Raw genomic sequence first — 20,212 nt, 5'->3', positions numbered from 1 at the left:
TTAGTAACATTCCTGTGAAATCCATACAGCAGCCCTGTGTCATCCAATGGGCAGGAGTGGTCTCCATTAGAGGTCTGGGGATGTGGAAATCTGATAAATTGGCGTCTCACCTAGAGCTGAACCTGGGACCCAGGCCTTCTGATTCAGGCCTGCTGTTCTTCCATAACCCACACTGCCTTTCTAACCCCTTCTTATTAGGTAGCTGGATGACTTTGGGATTAATGTGTGTGCGTGTGCTAAGTCACTTTGGTCGCGTCCAATTCTTTGTGACCCCATGGACTATAACCCTCCAGGCTCCTCTGTCCATGGGATTCTCCAGCCAAGAATGCTGGAGTGGGTTGCCATGCCCTCCTCCAGGGGATCTTTCTAACCCAGGGATCGAACCCGTGTCTCTCACATCTCCTGCACTGGCAGGCAGGTTCTTTACCATTAGTGCCACCTGTAGTACAAAGCCCGGCACGCGGAGGGTCTCGGAAAGTAGGAACTGTTGTCAGTATTATTTTTTAAAGTCGGAAGCTTTCCTTAGTTCCCCAGATGCACACAGCACAGTCTAGGGATTTCTGGGCCCAGCATGCAGGCTGTGCACAACCTGATGCATTCCCTACCTGGTCTAGTCAGTCCTGAGTCCCCCAACACTTCCGGGCCCCTCTGCACTTCCTCATGTTATCGGGCTGCCCTGAGTTGCCTCCCTCATCTCTTCTGTCCTCCAAGGAAGGACAGCTCCAGGGATTCCCCATCTGGCACACCTTCCCCATCCCCCTGTTGGAAGAACGGCCCCTTTTTCTGCCCCTGCCACTCTCTACCAGGTTTTGGGTTTTGCCTGGAGGTGGGTGCTTCTCCCACCTTGCTCAGTGTCCATGGTGGATCCCCAGCAGATGCATGAAGTCAACCTGGATGGATGGGTTGGGTTTGGCAGGGAGGCCTTGGAGCGAGCGTGGCTCCCATGGTCTCTGCCTCTGTCACCTGCTTCCCACTCTCCTTTCTGGTCGTGGATAGTGGCCCAGATAGCTCTGGGCTGTCAGGGAATTGGGGAGCAGATGCCAGGAGATGTGAAGGAGGTTTTTCTTAGGCTCAGCACCCTCCCCAGGGCTCAGGAGCTCAGATGGTGTAGGTTGGCACAGGGCCTAGAGGAGAGTGACTCCAGGCAACAGGGACTTCAGTCTGGAGGCAGCTGCCAGGACCTTTTCTCCCTCTGAGCCAGCCTGCAGACGTGGTGTCCCTACCTCCACCATTTACACCTGCATGTGTGTGCACACACACGCTCACTCACTCAAACACTCCACACGTCCCCCAACGTGGCATCTTGGCTCGATTTTGTCCACCATCCAGGGCAGAGAGCACAGGAACCAGGGGGACAATGGGGGCGGACACGCCCCAGCAGCAGGTACATCTGCACGTCAATAAAAGGAGAGGTGCCCCCATGGGATCTGGCCTCTGAACCCCTGCTGTCCCTTCACATCCTCAGGGATCGAAAGAAGCCACCAATCACAGCTCCTCCCCCACACAGGCCCAGACCTGACCCGAGTCTAAGATTCCACGACTCTCCATGGAAACACAGTCCACTCCACTCTGGTCCTATTGGAAATGCTCCTGAGGGGGAATAAAGTGAGACTCAGGCCATGGCTTCTCAGCCGTCTTCAGGGGCGACAGTGAACAGCTGTCCCCATCCTTGGGGACACTGCCATTTACACAGAAACGAGGAAGCAGACACTCAGCCCCAGCCTGCCTCCTGCCGCCTGACTCACTGGGCTTGTTACCTCTTCTCTGACCTCTGAGTTCCCAACATTTCCAATCATCTCCGCCACTCCACCTGCCTTGCAATCTTTCCATCTACACGGCTGCCCAGAAGCAGATGAGAGCCCAGCCCAGCCGGGGTATAATTGGAGAAGGACTTCTGGCTCCTACGGCCTATAGACGATGCCTGTTCACGCAGAGAGGTCCTGAGCTTGCTTTCTGCGGTGCCTAGTGCTGCAGGTGGGCAGACCCAGGCACTCTCCCCAGTGCCCAGCTCTCCCCAGCTACTGCTTAGAGTGCTGCAGTGCCTTCTCCTCTGTCCCCCCACCGCCCCCACATGGAATCTGGGTGAGCTGGCTTTCTCTGCCCTTGACTTTATTTAAATGATTAAACGCCTCTGTCACTGCTCCCTCCTCCCCAATTCAAAATAGTCTTAGCTGAGCTTTATATAGTGCTTACTATGTGCCACTGCTCTAACGAGCTAATATATGTTACCTCTTTTAATCCTCTAACATCCCTATTCTGTAGGTACTCTTATTATGCCTATTTAAAGATGCAGGAACTGAGCCACAGAGAAAGAAATTAAGGGACTTGCTCAAGGTCACACAGCAAGTTCTTGGCAGAGCAAGGCTCTCCCCATACTGCTTTTCCTTTTGCTTGGCTCTTTTCTTCCAACTCCCATTCCAGAGGTGGTGAGGCCTCCCCTCTCAAGGTGGAACCCCTAACAGCATGCTGCCTCTGGCCTTGGACTTTTCTTACTGACTCTGACTTATCCTCCATTTGAGGGCATTTTTAAATTGTCTCTGCTATCTTCTCACTATTAGCCTTGGGTCTTCAAGAAAGGGAAGGGACAGACATAGAAAGGAAAGAAGGGAGGCCTACCATGCCCCTCTTGCTTTCCCCTCTCACCTGTCAGGATGCTCCTGTTTCACCCACTAAGACTACTATCCCCAAGAATATCAGGAATTTTCTCAGTGCCAGACCTAGTACTCTGTGGGCTGGGCTGTCCTAACTACATGGCACTTTGGGACAAATTAGAAAAGAAATGGGCCCCTTGGGGTGGATGCAGTCCCTGGGAGAGTGCATGGCTTGGTAAGCAGGCTAGACTTCAGCAACCCACACCCTTCAACTGGATTATTATTAATTTTTTTGCACAGTGCACAACCTGGACAATCATACATGGCAGTCTTGACTGTTGGCCTCCTCATTTTCCTTCATATTCTGGCCATGCTTAACTCTGATGGCCAGTCCTCTTCCTCTCTAGAAACCCCACTCTCCTGCTTCCCACTGGTGCTTTGCAGTTTCCCCTGCTGCAAAGGGAAGTCTTTGCAAAGACTTCGAAGTCTTCCTCTGCTTCCTTCTCATGCACCCTGATTTTAAGAGGGGACCAAGATTCTGCCTGGGCTGTTCTGACTCTGGTTCCAGAGAGGCCACCAAGCTCTGCTCTATGCTGTGTCTCCACTGGCCACCTGGCTGAAGTACAAGCACCCAAGCCTGGCTTGGCCACTGGCACCCATCATTCCCCCATGTTGGCCTCCCTGTACGGTCCACATTCCTCAGTCAATCAGGCTGAACACCTTGCCTTCCCCTCCTGTTTTCCCCCACACCTACTCCTGGTCGTTCCTCTTTTCCTAGTCCCACCCTTTCTTTCTGTTCCAACAGCCACTCCAAGGGCCCTCACCCCTTCCAGTCTGGACCTGGGCAGCCGTTCCTCGCTGTCATCCCCCGGCAGCTTTCTAATCTTCCTCACACCTCCTTCCAGATTACACTCCACTCTGCACTTGTCACTCCTCTGCTCAGAACCTTCCACGACTCCCCGTTGCCTACAGGGAAAGAAGCCCACACTTTCAACCTGCCTTCAGCGTCCTCCACCATATGTCCCTGACATTCTTCTCCAGCCTCGCTGCTGCACCGAACCCAAGGAGAGGGTTTCAGAGCTAACTTTTGGCAGTGCTTTTCTGTAGCTGAGCTCTTGGGAAGGCTTCTAGGGAGGAGGTGCAGGGGGTGGGTGCTGGGGTGGTGGGAGTTCTGGCCTTGTCACAGTCCCCGCTGCCAGTGCCCCAGCCCAAGCCTTTGAATGGCCACCAGCAGTCTGACAGCTGCCCTTCAGCCTGGGGAGCCTGGATTAGAGTTCAGCCAGACTGAAATGTGGACAGCAGGTCTTGGGGGGTGGTGGTGGTTGAAGGATGAAGAGAACAGAGGAGCCTTTCACAGCCTGGGAGTCACTCAGGGGAGGAGGCAGGCTTGGCTTTTAGGGAATTTAGCAGGACTGTGGGGGGCAGCCTGTTTGCAGGCAGACTTAATTACAGTACTCCCTTAGGTCTGTGCAACATTTTAGTGGATCACTCACTTTCTGAGGGAGATGCAAGACTCACTATCATTCACCCCACTGGAAAAGTAGGAAGCTGAGGCTTGTGCAGGTGAGATGACTTGGTCAAGGTCATGAATATAAAAAAATGTACATCAAAGGCAGGACAGGAGTTTTGGGTGTGGGGCGGTGGGCCTTCCACGCCAGCCCACCTGCTGGCCCCATGTTGGACCCAGGCTTTCTGCACAGCAGAAATCTCCCTTGGCATCCAGTGAGGGGTTGGTTAACCAGGGCCCTCAGCAGGGAGCCCTGGGGCAGGGGTGCAACTTGCCCTGCTTCACTCCTGGCCCAAACTGGCACACCACCTGGGAAGGGCAGCCAGCCAGCCATGTGCCAGCATTACTTTAAAAATAAACCAGAGAAGAACGTGACTTAAAAATAACCTGGGGGATGTGTGAGGAGCTAATTACTATTGCAGCCCCCTGGCAGAGCTTTGGGGAGCACGCTTGAGCCCCATGGTTCCATGTGTTGGGTTCCCTCTGCTCATCTCTTCCAGGTGGGGGCCGGGGGGCAGACAGGGCCTCAGAATCCCGAGGGTAGGAGCTGGAGGTGGCCCTGGGCTTCCTAGGCAGCCTCCCTCATCTCGACCTGGATGAGGATGTGGTAGAGGGAGGGGAGCAACCAGGCTGGGCAGAGAGCTCCAACAAGAGTCCTGGGCCCCACCCGTGTCTTCCCACTGGAACCAGACTGGCTCCAAAAGGGACTCTGAGGTTCCTGACACCCCCGCTTCATCTCTGCAAGCGATGGTGGCAGCCAGGGGCCTGTTTTAGCCAATTACATCTCCCAACTGAGGACTCCTGAACCCCACTAACCACTGAACCAGTCCCCCAAGAAGAATTTAGAGACTCATCTCTGCCCACTGGGGTAAGACTGCATGGCCCTCCTGTCTGGCCCCTCCTGGCTACTCCCATAAGCATTCTGGCCTGTGAACTCACATCTCTGGATCTTCAGTGCCAAGAGGGGCTTGGTCTGCAGCACAGTCAGGCCCAAACAGCCCCCAGGCTCTTTCCCCAGTGGCAGTCAGAAAAGCAGGAGCCACGCTCCCATCCCATAGACCCCGTTCCCGCAAGGCTACCGGTAACTCTTGCAGATCCCCTCCACTGTCGGCACATCCTGAAGCGACAGGGAGGAGGGGACACCGGGCCCAGCAGAGACCGAAGCTGAGGACAGTCATGTGGGATCAAAGAGAAAAAGCAGAGCTTTCCTGGCGGCGGGAGGCAGAAGCCAAGATTGCTGGAAGCTGACAGAAATGATCAAAGGACATGGATGGATGGGAGGGGAGGAGGGAAGGAGTAACAGGGGAGAGGCAGGCAGAGAGGGAGTTGGGGGTGGGGGCTACTGCACGATGGGCTGGGGCTTTGAGGTCAGACAGGCCTGGACTCAGGTCCCTGGCTGGGTGCCCTGAGCCAATAATCTGGCTAGACCTTGGGCCTCATTTGCATAATGGACATAATGATGACTACCTCATGGGCCTCTGCAGGAGCTTTGAAAAGCATTTATGAAAAGGTCTAAAAATGGGGAGCTGGGATATTGTTTGTTCTCTCCCTGCTTCTCCTGGAATCAGCCCCTCTGTTCCAATTCAGGCTGGTCAGATACAATGGATGCGCCTACCGCTCTTTCCTTCCCACGTTCCAGGAACAAGCTGTCGAATGTTACACCATGTTTTCATGGTCCGTGTCCCCAGTGGTCGCCACATGGTCAAACACACTGGTTGTCTCTGTGGTCTTTTGACTTGATCACCCAGCAGTAGTGGGCTCAGCCGACAATCCTCTCTCCTGAAACAAGGCCTCCTGGCCCTGGGACCCTACACTCCCCAGGATCCCTCCAGTGTCCTGTCAGGTCCCTTTCCTTGCTTTACCCACCCAGTGCTGGAGGAAGGGTCTGTGCTGGACTCTTTTCTCTCAGTCTTCCTTCTCCCCAGTTGATCTCATCAAGCTGCCTGACTCTAAATATTATTTCCATCTGATAAGACCTAAATTTATATCTCAGCTTTGACCTCTCCCTTGAGCTGGTAGACTTGTCTGTCTAACTGCTGTCATGGATTTGTAATAAGCATCTCAAAATTAACCTCTGTGTCTAAAACAAGAAGTCTGGAATTTCATCTCTTTAACAAACATTTGCTCTCTGGATTTTATTTCCCATCTCAGTAAATGCTCAGTAAAAGGTAACTTCACTCAGTTGCTCAGGTCAAAGACTACCATTGATTATTCCCTTCCCCCCACTCCCATAGCCCTCTGGCTTCCTCCTTCCCGCAGTGTGTACATCCTATCCATCAACAGGTCAGGCCAACTCTGTCTTGAAAACACACCCTCCATCCACCTCTCTCTGCAGTCTCCTCAATCTCCACCTGAGTCCTACCCACCACCATTCTGTCTTTTTTAAGCTACTCAGCTGCAGCCTGGCTGGTCTCCCAGCTTCCCTCCTATACTACAGCCAGCTGACCTCCAGCAGCCAGAGGGAACTGGTAAAAAATTTAAGTCATATCCCACCACAACCCCGCTTACAACTTTCCAGTGACACTTAAAAGTAAAATCCAATTCTTGACCATGGCTTCCAGGGCCCTGCAGGATCCAGCCCTTCCCATGCCTGCATCTCTTTGTTCAATGTGCTGCAGCCGCATGGCCATTAATACTCCTGTTCCTCAAACATACCACGCTCTGGAAGGCGTCCCCAGATGGTCCATCCCTCCTTTCCATCGCTCTCTACCCCATTCTCCTCTTTTCCTGACTCCTGGCACTTGTCACCATTGAGATGACGTTTTTTGTAATCACATAATTTAGTTTTTCGACTATCTGCCTCCTCTGAAATGTAGGCACCATGAGGACCAGGGCTGAGTCCCTGGGGCCTGGAGTGGTGCCTAACACGTGGAGGATGCTCAGAAAAAGAAAGAGAATGGAGGAATGACTGTGAGGGTGCCAAGGGAGTAGAAAGAGTCAGGAGGGCTGGGTTTGAGGACTGGCTCTGATATTGAACTGCTGGTGGCTGGGGCAGGACTCTCCCCCTGCACCCTGCTCTGGTCTCAGTCTTCTCATCTGGAGGAGAGAATAGCTGTGCTGAACTGATGATTTTCAAAGAATCCAAAGGACCCAGGAATTGCAGTAATGCCATCCATTGCCAAGCTGAGCCCTTATGGGGCATGAGCTTGCTGGCATCAGCACCCTGACCTGACGCCATTCCAGTCAAAGGCTGGGGAAGGTGCTTGTTGGCCTGTATGCTCTATAGTCATCATGTAATGTTCCATGGATATTTTGAGATAGCACACCATTATGAGGACCCATGGGGCTCACCCCAGCCGCTCAGAGGTCTAACAGGTCTAGGTGGGGTGTGGAAGGTTGGTCTGTGAGCAGGACCTTAGCTTCTAAGGCCCTGGAAGCCTCTGAGCTAGCTGAGGGTCTGGACTGTAGGACCAGCTCAGGCCCAGGGGCAACCTGACAGGAAAGACTGTCTCAGTCTCTCTCCTGGCTACCCTCCTGCCCGAGAGTTCTGGCTGAGGTCAGCCTTCTCTTAGCATCATTTTTCCCTCCTGAATCCCATCCCTGACTACTATGGGAGCTGCCAGCTGTTAGCAGGCCCCCCCTACTTTCTGGGTGGGAGGCTCCCGCATTCCAGCTGTCCCAGGGGCTGGGGCAATGGACTTGCTCTGCTGATAAGCAAGGCTGCAGCCACAGTCAGAAATGCTGTTTCCAGAAAGGGGTGACTTGGAGGTCCTGTACAAGGCTCTATTCTTGGGAATGGACCCAGAGGAAGTCCCTCCAGGGCTCAGCCATCACGGGGTGAAGTGGGGACAAGAGCATAATCCTGGGTAGTGAGCATCTCATGAGGGGTTGGAAGTGCAGGCTGGAGTAGGTCCTGGCTGAGCTGGAGCAGAGACAGTCCAAGCATAAGGGCTTAGACACCACCAGCCCAGTCCCATGCAAACAAGGCCAGGGTGGGATGTGACTTGCTGTGTATCTCACAGCCAGGTAGGAACAGAGCAACACTGGAGGGGTCTGTGTCCCCCATTTTCCTTAGCTCAGCTCTGCAATGTCATCAGTCACAGCTCCAAGAAACGACATGTAGCCCACCTCCATGAATTCAGTGGATGATCCTAAGGGGCAGAGAGGGGGCATCAAGTCCTCTTTGGTGCCTGGGGAAGATGAGTGCTTAGGACTCTGGGGCACAGAGCTGGGCACAGCACCCAAGGGAAGGGGAGCTGCCACTAAGTTTGGGTCCAGGTTTCTCTTTCTCTGGCCCTGCCAGGAGGTGGACCCTAGAGGGTTTTTCCCTCTGTCTGACCCTCCTGTTAGAAAATTGATGATGTAGGGTCATGCTGAAGATGGGCTCACCCTGGCTCAGCTGGGCCAAATGGTATCTGTTCCTGGGTGAAAGATGCTCACAGAGCTGAGGGGGCTCTTCTGGGCTGACCCCCTTCCCTAGGGTCATTTGAGAGCTAAGCCACGGAGGAGCCACCTCCTGTCCCAGGACTCCCACTGAGACCTTCTCAGTCCCCTTCTCCTCTGGGGGGAGTGGGATACATCCTTCTCCTGGAGCCATGCACTGACGCATAGTGTCACTGCCACCTGGCTCACCCCAGGAACTCCAAAGATTGTGAACTTCAAAGATTCTTCCCCAGCTGCCCCTTGACTGTTTCTCAAGTACCAAGGAAATCCAGAAAGAAAATGCTAGCTGTGGCTGGCAAGTGGCCCAGTCTTCCGAGTACAGAATGCTGATTCAAATAAACTCTCTTCTCTCCCATGCTTCCCAAACCATGCTTCCCAAACCTTCAGATTCCCCTCACCAGGGGAGTTTTTAAAACTACCAGCCTCCTGGGCTTGGCTTAGGCTTAATGATTTCTCTCCTGAGGGGCAGGGCCTGGACGCCCATTGCTCTGACTCTAAACAACTACTTTCCTGGGAACAGGCTTTCTACTCAGCTCACAGGGTCCATCTTCTCTGCCCTCCCTCTGCAAACGGGGGAGGGAGGAGTAGGTGGATTGCCTGAAGTACCCCCAACCGGGCCTCTGACTCACTCACTGGCTATTCTTAAGGAGCACCATTCTATGTTCATCTCTAATCTCAGGTTTCCATCCTGTTCAATGCACGGAACTAAGAGCACTCCGTGAGGCCTGGGGTCGCTCTCTCCAGGCTGTTTCACCAGGGCCTGACAGTCTGGGTCTCTGGAGAGAGCCCCTAGCCAGTCCTGTGGCCAGCAGGCTGGAATGCGCTTCTCCGGATGTTTCTTGGATGGTTATTTCTGCACTGGAGCTGTGGTCAGGAGAGGCCCTGCACATTCCTAAAGAGGGACACTGAGTCTGTGCCAAGCCATGGAGCCTCAAGCAGAGATGAAGGGGTCCGGGAACAGGGCCCTGGGGTGGTCTCTGCAGAAAATGTCCACATAGCATGGGTGACAATATTACCTCCTTCAGCTCGGTGCTGTAACCTGAACACCATCCATAAGCCTAGGTTTGTCCTAGGCTTCAGAGCGGACTTTTGCCCCAGAAAAGGAAGCGTGGAGAGGGGAGGAAGTAAAAGCACTTCATGGGGGCTGGCTGAGGTCTGCTGGGTGACCAGGGTGGGGCTGAAGTCAGACAATCAGGATTCAGGGTGCCATTACCCTCTGGTTCAACTAGTTCAATTGAGGTGACCCACTGATTCAACTGGCATGATGGAGGTACCTGGGGGTTCAATTAGGGTCAAATAGGTATCCCATCCTGAGCCCTGGTCAGGATTCAGGGGGGAACACAGGTTGGGGTCTGTCACTTCTCTCCTCCAGTGCCCATCAAATCAAGTCCACCTGCAAGAGTCCAGAACTCAGCCCCCTCTAAGACTGCTTCCCTACACCTTCCCCAGGGCACAGTTATGATCCCAGCCTGTCGCCTGCTTCTTCCTTACCCTGGAACTCTCTCGCTGACAATCTTCACCTACCAGAGTTCTCATTCTTCATTCAGGCCTTCTTCAAGTACTACCTGCTCCAGGAAGCCTTCTCAGCTTCTTATTCTGAGTCTCTCTACTAGCATTTGAGCTTCTGTGGTGGCTCGGTGATAAAAAACAAGTCTGCCTGCCAATGTGGGAGATACGGGCTTGATCCCTGTACCAAGAAGATCCCCATATATAACCATTCATCTTGCGGTTTCAGCATTCCACTGGACCAAGGGCTCCTTGGGGAAGGACCTGGATCTAGTTTTCTATTCTCTTGTGCTGTATACTTAGTAGCTCAGCCATGTCTGACTCTTTGTGATCCCATGGACTGTAGCCTGCCAGGCTCCTCAGTCCATGGAATTCTCCAGACAAGAATATTGGAGTGGGTAGCCATTCCCTTCTCCAGGGGATCTTTCCTGACCCAGGGATCAAACCCAGGTCTCCTGCATTGCAGGTGGATTATTTACTGTCTGAACCACCAGGGAAGCCCTTCTATTCTCTTAGTGCCTGGTATAGTGTCTGATAGAAGATCTCAGGAAATCTCAACAATTTTTAGTAAACTAAATGAAGTTTGGTAAACCTAAAATGAAGGCTAAAGTCCGTGCCATTTGGAAGGTGATCCAGAGGGTCTGGGAGTCCCTAGGACATGATGAGTCCCACTTTGGGTTCTCTAAGTCTCCAGGCTGCCCCTTTGAAGATCAAGAATCAAAGCATCTCAGAGTTGGCAAGACCCTTCAAAGTTACTAATTGCAGCTCCCAGAGTGATAAATGGGAGGTGTATGATGATCTTTCTGATGAGTCAACTTGGCTAAGGTTTTGAGCTTTTCAATCAAGTACTGATCCAGAGGTTGCTCTGAAGGCATTCTGTAGATGTGATTAAAGTCCATAATCAGTTGACTTAAGGGAGATTATCCTAGATTACTGGGTGGACCTGAATCAATCAGTTGAAATTCCATAAAAGATGAGTGAAGACTCTCCTGAAGAAGAAGAAACTCTGCCTGTGAACAGTAGCTTCAGCCCAAGCTGGATGGAGTTCCAGCCTGTCCTTCCAATGTCCTGCTCTATGGATTTCACTCGCCTAGCCCGCCACTACCGCTGCATAACCCAGTTCCTTGCAATCCGTCTCTTAATATATAACCCCTGTTGCTTGTGTTTCTCTCACTGAGCTCTGCTACAGGTGACCCTGCAGCTGCTTCTGGGGTGAATCATAGCCCTGCCCCAGCCTCAGAGGAGAGACTACCAGCTCTGAGACCATTGACTCGGACATTCCAGGATCAGATTCCTAAGGATTTTTCCAGTCCTACACAACCTTGTTCTTAAAACCACAGTCCCTAACTCATGCCTATCCTCAGAAGTCAGGTCTCCAGGCTATTGAGATCCTTGCTACTCAAAGCATAGACTGTGAGTCAAGAGCATCAGCAGTCCTTTGGGGGCCTTGTGAGAACTGTAGACTCTCAGCCCCACTCCAGACCTGTTGGTTCAGAATCTGCATTTACACAAGGCCAACCCAGTTATCAAAGAAGACCATTGGGGAACTATTAACCTAGATAATTCTGAATTGCTGAGCGAGCCTTCTCCAATTCCCCCTGGGGAACAGTTGTTCTGTACAGATGGGGAGACCAAGGCCCACCAGGGTCATGCCTGTGTCTCCCGTGAGTAGGAGGGTAGCAGGGAGAGAGAGAGGGAGAGAAGAATTTGCCTAAAGAGAGAGAAAGAACTTAGTTTCTAGCTCCCAGGCCAGGCTCCTGCCTTGTATTCCCTGCATCCACGATTCCCTCACGAACGCACCCTTTTGTGTCACTGAAGGAAGTGGGAGTGGGAAGCAGGGTGGTAGGGAGCCACTCTGGTGAAGGGGGAGCTTGGCATGTTGGCCCCGCTTGGTAGGAGTCCCAGGGGCCACAGGCCAGCTCTGGAAATGGGACAGTGAAGGTGTGCCTGCAACAGTAGCAGCGTGGAGTGGCTCCAGGTGAGGGGCAGGTCTCCTGAGCCACCTGGGAGCCACCTGAGTATGGGCAGTTTCTGGACAATGGGGAAGTGTGGACAGACTGGGAGCCGGCCACATCAGCTGGGCCAGTGACTACTCTTTCCACAGCCACAAAAAAGCATTTGTCATGCACTCTCTGAGGACCAGAGAGTAACAGGGGAGTCAGCAGGGGACTCCAGGCAAGCAGGACAGGCCGGTTGGCAGTCTGCTTTGTTCTCTGTGAGCCTGGGAAGTGAAGAGGAGGTGAACAACATGGAAAGAGGTGTCAGGAAATAGGGCTCCCTTCTCCTCCACTCAGAAGTTCAGTTTCCACACTGTTAAATGAGAGAGCTAACATTCTGATTTCTCTCTGGGCTAAATGATCAGTCCGTCCTGGGTCGTGATATCCTGAAGCTGAGGTCACAGCTGAATGCCCTGCATGACCCTGGTACCCACCCTCCACCATTTGTGAGGTTTATACAGAGAAGAGGGCAGAGGCTCCGTGGGGAGCAGGCAGCTGCCCAATTCCATGAAAAGATAGAGCCCCGGGTGTGTAAGCCCTGTTACTGTCATAGAGTGCCTGACATGTTACAGACACAGGTCAGTTCCCTGCATCCAGGCGGGGATGGAGTGGGAGGGACGGAGTGCCCATCCTGGGTCTCTGTTGAGGTTTGCCTAAACCCATCACCATCTCAATCAGAGCTGGGTCTCTTCCCTGGCTGCTGGCTGTCGGCAGGGAAATCGTTTTTACTTTTTTTTTAAATTACAAAATCAACTCACAGATTTACCGTTTGTGCTGCCAGCTGAAAGCTGTTTATGGTGATGATTTGCACTGCATTCATCTGTGCTTGTTTATGTTTTCTTTGAAAATACTTATTGTGTGTGTCCTGTCCACACTATGGCCAGGCATGTGTCTTCTATTTCTGTCCCATTCTTGCCCACATGCCTTCCATGTCTCCAGCCTCCAACCAGAATGTGTGGGAATTGGACTGCAGGCAGGAGGCATGATGGCCAGAAGGACCTCTGATCAAATATGCCCACTTTGTGAATGAAGAAACTGATGGCCAGAGGAGACCAGCAACTGAGCTTAGTGGAACTGGAACTTTTGTCTCCTGTTCCAGTCTAGGATGGGGTCTCCTCACTCTCCCTGACGGTTTGCTACAGAGTCTGTCTGCTCATAGAAAGGAGCATGGCCCCTGAGCCTGGATATCAGGCAGACTCCAAGCATGAGCAAGGACCTGGGAAGCTGGGATGGGGGATTGGGATTAGGAGGATGAAGGGAAGGATGTGGCAGGTTCTGGTCCCCAGTCCCACTGTCCCCACTTGTTAGGAAGGAGTAGGGGTAGCTGCGGTCATAGTAATCCTTGGGAAACAGAGCGGTTCCCTTCTGTAGGAAAAAGGATAATACACAAGCAATAATGTTAATAACACTTACAACTGTAGATACTGTTTGTTAAGTATATACTCGGTACCAGGCACTTCCTTTACATTAGCCCATTTAATCCTAGGAGGCTGATATTATTCTCCTGTTTTGTAAATGACAAAACGAGTTCAGAGAGACCAAGTAACTTGTCCAAAGTCACGTAGCTAGTAGCAGGGGGTGGAGGTGGTAAGTGGAGATGGGGGTTGACAGATGAACCCAGGCACCCAGGCTTCTAAGACAGCACCCATGTTCCTACACCACCCCCAGGAAAGGCTGTGCATCGAAGTAGTGGGGTGGTCCATGGGCAGGGAGGACAGAAGTACTGACTGAGAGTGGACAGCAGAACCATTTCCGGCTGAGCTAGCCCTCCATCCCCATGGTAAGTCAAGAGAGGTTGGGAATAGCCGAGTGAGAAGCAGACAGGATGATGCAGGGGCTTATGAGGAAAACAGGCTGGGGTGACACAGAGATCTTTACTCTGGGCATCCAAGGGTTGTATCTGCAACTTGCTATGTGAACTTGGGCAAGTCACTCACCTCTATGGGTGTTTGGATGACTGCTAATGTCTCCTTTCACACTTTTATTGAGGACTCTGGGATTTTGGGGGGTGGTAGGTCACTTCTGTATTTTCTTCCTTCTTGGAAAGGTGTAAGAAGTTCAGGTTCCCTCATGAGCCCCCTGCTTGAATTCACAGTCTAAGGATTCCTAGGCCATGTGGTGAGCCTTAGGAGCCTGTGTCCTGCTGAGAACAGGCTGGAAGCTGGGGAGAAAGGAGAACAGGTTTTCCATCCCACCTTCACTAGCTAATCAATCACCTTGTCTCTTGTTGTCTTAGAGCCACAAGGATTCCAGGGACCTGCAGTGGGAGAACAGGCTCCTGTGAGCCCATGACAGCCTCCAGGAGGGCCTGTCTGGGTTGGTCACACAACTGTGCCATGTAGTCTGGGTTGGTCAGGGATCCAGGCATCAGGGAGTAGAGGCTGGCTGTAGCATACTGGAGCAAGAGGCCCTCTCATTCTGGGGAGATTTTGCCAGGGGGAAGAGACAAATCTTGGCTACTTAGCATCCCCAAGATACAAGGTCTGGGCTGGGTTCTTGAAACAGAGAAAAAATTAGCAAAAAATCCAAGGGCATGGGAATCAGAGAGGCTCCACTAGATTCATTCATTCAAGTCACACGGCTATGGTGAGTCACTGACACTCAGAGCCTTAGGCTCCTTTGCTGAGAAATGGGGATAATAATGCTCATCCTGAAGGGCTGGTGAAAGAATTGAATGAGGGACTGCAAATGAAATATATGTGTGTTAGTCGCTCAGTCGTGTCTGACTCTTTGCAGCCCCATGGACTGCAGCCCACCAGGCTCCTCTGTCCATGGGATTTTCCAGGCAAGAATGCTGGAGTGGGTTGACATTTCCTTCTCCAATGAAATGTATACAGCTTGCCAAAGAGGAGTTATTAAGAGATGGCTGCCATTGTTAATGTTGCTGTTGCTGCTGTTAATAATGATAAATAGATAAATAAATAAAGAGGCAGCGTGAGGCTTCCCAGATGGTGCTAGTGGTAAAAGAACCCATCTGCCAATCCAGGAGACACAAGGGACATGGTTTGATCCACTGGTGGGGAAGATCCCCTGGAGGAGGGCATGGCAACCCACTCTGGTATTCTTGTTTGGAGAATCCCCTGGACAGGGGAGCCTGGTGGGCTACAGTCCATAGGGTCACAAAGAGTTGGGCACGACTGAAGCTTGCCAAAGAGTAGTTAATAAGAGGTGGCTGCCATTATTATTGTTGCGGTTGCTGCTGTAAATAATAATAATATTAATAAAGAAGCAGCTTGCACAAGCTGGAAGAGTGGGGGCCTGGGAGTCAGTTTTGACTACCCCGCTCCCATCACCTCTTTGGTTTCTTCTCACTAAGAAAAGGGGGTGGCACCAGCTGATCTCAAGGTCCCTTCCTGCTCTGACAGCCTCTGGGCTATGAATAGATGAGGCTGGGGCCCCGGAGGAGTCTAATGACTCAACAGCTAGGGAGGTTAAGCTTTCCCAGAAAAGTGTTTCCGTTTGCATTTGATGAACTTAGGGCCCAACAAAGGAAGGGTTTCCTGTCTGGGAGACTAGGGATGAAGGAGCTGGAGGAATCCTTGAAGTCAGTGGAGACTGTGACTAACCAGGTGAATGACTAACTCAGACCCTGCTGACCTTCAACCAATCAGGGCTGCTCATGACCACCCTACGAGCTGGCATCACTAAGCATGTCTTGGCCATGCCAGTCCCAGCTGGCTCTGGGTTTCACGGCATATGGAGGCAGAGGAAGCAGCCAAGAAACTGGCAGGGGAAGGAACACTGGGCTTCGAATCAGAAGTCCCAGCTTCTTGCTCTAACTCCACTGCTCACCAGCTGCGTGACTTTGGGGGAGTCCTTTCCCCTTCCTGAGCCTCTATGCCTTCATCTGTACAAGGGATCTAACAGTACCTGCCCTGGCAACTTCCCTGAGCTATGAAGGCTGAGACTTAAGAGATGAGATGAGAGCACATTGTGAACACTAACACAATGAATGAATGGGAAATTTTGTCATCATTCTATTCCAGTAGGATTCCCGGTCCCCCAGAGACCTATTTGGGTCCCCAAAGTGGTCAAGTGGACACAGACTGCTGCCTTTGGGTTTTGAGTCAAGATCAGTCTAATGTAGGGCCCTTTCCAACCATCCAATCACAGCCCACAGAGAATTTTCTTAGACCTGAGCCCATATGGACAGCTTCCAGCCAGGTGGCATAGCCAGAGTGAGAGGTGACAAAAAGCCAGGAATGACTGGGTGGGGCAGAGTAGGCAGTACCAGTAGGCCCCCACAGAATTAGGGTGGTGCTTTGATGCTCTCTCCTCTTGCCAAGCACCTTATAAATAAATAATCACCACAACCACACTGTCTGCCTCTGCCCCCAGCTTTTAGCATCTTTCTTGGTGAGGACTACAAGCACTTTGGGGAATGGCAGGAATGGGAGAGGAGGAAGGATGATGCCCTCTCATGTCTGCACACCTTAAACCCATCAATAGCGTTCTGTGAGTGCTCCTGTGTATTACCGGGTACTGTGCTGGCACTAGGAGCAAAAAGATGGGACCCACAGGGCCCTACCAACATGGAGGTTAATTACACCTCCTGTGGTTAAAGAGATGAAATACTCCTCCTGAAATGTAAATAGCCATGCAAAGCAGCCTACACTGTGCCACTCAGGTCTTCCTGACAGCAAGTCCTGCAGTCATCCAGAGCAGTGGCCTGGGATCGTCTGGAAGACTTCAAGGAGGAGGTGGGGTTTGAACTGGATCTGGAAGGTTAGCTTAGACAAGATAAATAGAAGACAGAGGAAAAGGCAAACCATACAGGCACACTTCAGGTATTCTCAGGGGACAGTTGGGCTGCAGTGAAGAGATCATGTAAGTAAGAAGTGAGAAATTAAGTTGGACATAGAAATTGGAGCCAGGCACGAGGTCCTTAAAATTTGGGATAAGGAGCATGGGATTATGGATTGCAGGGGAAGCAGGGGACCATTGAGGGCTTCTGAGAAAGGAATCAGTATAGTCAGAGCTGTGCTTTGGGGAAATTCTTTCTGGTAGCATTGTCTTTGTGAGCTTTCCCTGAGGGAGGATGAAGCTGGAGGTAAAAGAGGTAAGTTACTGTGGGGCTGGGGACCAAGGCACTGAAAAAGATGGAGGCAAACACCAAGGGTGAGATATGTGGAGAGAGAAGGGGGTGATTTAAGGATGTTCAATGCTCCTGAAACCCTGGCAGGTGACTGGGAGGTGGGAGAGGGGAAGAAACCCCAAACCAAACCCAGTCTGATCCTTCCCAGGAAAGCAGGCTCCTCTTTGGGCAGACCGGAGTCTGACCAACCTGCCCCAAATTCCCAGGATCAGCAGGAAGCAGAAGTGCCCCCACCTGGGCCACGTTCACTCCTGGGGTCCTTTCCTTCATCTTCCAGAAACCATGTAGCATAGCTCCCTGTGGTCTCCAGACAGCAGCGGAATCTCAGGGGGATCCTGCAGTGGACGAACTGCAGGCACAGTGTCCAGTACTGCTTTTTACCCCTCTCCACCCCTGTTGACTCCCAGGAAAACACTGCCATCTTGTTATGGGCTATGCCAAATGGCAATGAGCCCCTGGGAGCTCAGCCAAGGTTAGGAGGGGGACCAGGGAGAGAAGCAGGAATGGGAAAGATGGAGGAAACAGCTCCTGGAAGCATCCCAATGAGCTCTGGAGGGAGGTGGACTGGGAGGAGCCCTTGAGATCATTTCAGCCAACCCCTCGTTGTCTGGAGGTGAACTTGAGACTCAGGCAGGGGAAGGGACCTGCCCAAGGTCATACAGTGGGAAAAGTGATAGAACTGAGCTGGAATTGTAGTCTTGGGGTCTTGGGGGTGGACACAGTGTTCATTCCTGTTTGAACACTTGAACAGTACATCGAGGGCCTCACTGGAGATTCTTTCCTGGATGTCCGCTTGTGTGCTTGTGTGTGTACCTGTGTGTGCACCTGTGCCTATAGTGTGAGAGAGCCAGAGTGTGTGTGGCCTCTTACACCATGGTCTGCCCTGGCTGGAGGAAGGGAACTGGGGCCATTCCTATGAGGTGACTGTCTTCCCGGGACAGCAGTAAAGAAGGCAGACAGGGCTGGATCTGGCTTCGAGCACCAGGTCTGCTGCCCTAAGAAAATTAAAGGCACTGGCTGGCACAGCCTAAACTCCTGGAGCTGGGCACACACACGCGTGGACACACACACACACACACCCCCCAAGCAGTACTCATAGCCACAGTTAATGGAGTATTTCAGACACTCGAGTGGCCCGCTGTGCCTCGGAGTGCCAAGTACCTGCGCCCACACGTCTCCCTAGAGCCCCAGCCGGTGTGGACACACTGGGATCCGAGAGCCCATGTGCAGAAACACGGTGGAGCCCAGCGATCTCCACCACTCACACTCGGCGCCCTGCTCCAGGGCCCGACCCGGCCACACCCCTTCTCCTCAGCCTCCGCTGGCCGTTCCTGCCCCTCTCACACACTTCAGAGTCCCCTGGGGCCCTCTCGCAGCCTGGCAGGGACAAGTTAGGGCTGGCCCTGCCGGAGAGTCAAGTCCGGAGCCAGGATTCGACGCCTCCCCCGAGCCCTGTCCCCGCGGAGCAGACACGCCAGGCTGAACTCGGGTTTCTGAGAGCGCGGGATTCTGCGCCTAGACCCTCTCCGGGGGGAATTCCCCAGCCCCAGTCGGCTCCGGATTCCCCCAAAACCTGGCGCCCAGCCCCCTGGTCCCCGCCCCCCGCCCGGCGAGTAGTTACCGATGGTGGTGATGACGGTGATGGCGAAGTAGAAGGAGCCGGCGAAGCGCCACTGCACGCCGGCCTTGTGCGGCTTGAGGCGCAGCACGACGCGCTCGAGCTCCTCGTAGCCGCCCTGGCTGAGGTTGTAGCGCGCTCGCAGCTCCTGCTGCCGCAGCTCCAGCCGCTGCCGCTCGATCATCTCCGGCTCCGACTCGAGCGCGTCGAAGACCGCGGCGCCCACCAGCAGGTAGGTGAAGGTGCACACGATGAGCGCCAGCGTGCGCACGTTCTGCCGCTTCATCGTCCCGCCCGGGCCGCCGCCGGCCCCCCGGCGCCCCTGGCCCGCGCCCCGGCCCCGGCCGCCGCTGCTGCTGCCCCGGAGGCGGCCTGGGGCATGGCTGCGCTCGCCGCTCCGCGCGCCGGGCGCCCACTCCGCGCGCCCCGGGGCCGCCGCCGCCAACGCCGCCGCTGCCGCCGCGGAGCTGTCCCTTCAGCACCACCCACCGCCCTCCTCCGCCCGGCCCCGCTCCCGCCCCCCGCCCCCCGCCCGCAGGCCGCCTCCTCCCGCCAGCCCTCCCGCCCAGCCAAATAAGGACTGGGGAGACGCGCCGAGGGAGGGAGGAGGGGGGCTGGCGGAGGGGGAGGGGAGGGGGAGCAAGCGGGAGAGCCACGGAGAGACCGGGCAGGACAGAGAGAGAGAGCGCGCGCGGGCGAGAGGGAAGAGACCCAGAAAAAGATAAGTAGACAGACAAACGCATGTAACTACCGAGGAAGAGAGAGAGGAAACAGAGGCAGAGGAGGGTGTGACGGACAAGGGGATGAAACCAGAGGGAGGCTCATAGCCACAGAGAAAGAGGAGGCAGGCAGAAAAACACAGTGAGAGAGGTACAGAGGGACAGAAGAGAGGTACAGAGGGAAAGATGGAAACGGAAAGAGCCGCAAATGGGAGACAGAGAGACCTGGACAGCTGGAGATGAACTGATGCCTCAGGAAAGGAAAAGCAAGGGAAGGGGAAAGGAACCGGGTAGATCAAGCCCCTACCCCACCCCAGTCCCATCCCTCCACCAAAGGGAATAGCTGGACTGGACCCTGGGCCTTGCGGTGCTGCCCTCCACTATGTGGATGAGGAAACGGAGACCAGAGAGGTTCAGTGACGTGTGAGGGCACACGGTGAGTTGGCGTCAGCACTTGGACTCAGCCAAGCTTTCCCGCCTCCCAGGCCAGAGGCCCTCCCCTGTGCCAAGCTGCTGGCTGTCTTAGCAACAGAAGGGCACAGCTGTGGACCAGGGCTTGCATGGGCCAACACCCAAGGGAAAGCCCCGCTCTCGTGAAATGTGTCCCTTCCTGGGTTAGCACAGCGCCTGGAACTGGATGAGGAAGCACAGGCTGGTAGCATGGGATAGTGGCAGCCAGTCCCAAGTGCCCTGTTCCACTCCCCAGGGGCCATCAGGGACAGGCTTGACATCTAAGGCCTCTGTCCTGCACCAGCTGACCAGGCTGGGTTCAGGCTGGGCTGCCAGGGATGGCACT

At 53.6% G+C, this 20,212-nt stretch overlaps 1 protein-coding gene across 1 annotated transcript in view; it reads right to left on the bottom strand.

The window, feature by feature from the left end:
• Positions 1 to 18,983, bottom strand: part of KCNK3 (potassium two pore domain channel subfamily K member 3) — a 36,617-nt gene extending 17,634 nt beyond the window's left edge. Inside the window, exon 1 of the mRNA XM_068985768.1 lies at positions 18,701 to 18,983. Coding sequence (XP_068841869.1) covers positions 18,701 to 18,983 — 283 coding nt within the window. The remainder of the gene's footprint in view (positions 1 to 18,700) is intronic.
• Positions 18,984 to 20,212: the final 1,229 nt, after the last annotated feature.

This window comes from Capricornis sumatraensis, chromosome 1 (genome assembly GCF_032405125.1).
Source record: "Capricornis sumatraensis isolate serow.1 chromosome 1, serow.2, whole genome shotgun sequence".
Taxonomy (NCBI): Eukaryota; Metazoa; Chordata; class Mammalia; order Artiodactyla; family Bovidae; genus Capricornis; species Capricornis sumatraensis.
This window is presented reverse-complemented; position numbering and strand designations above follow the sequence as displayed.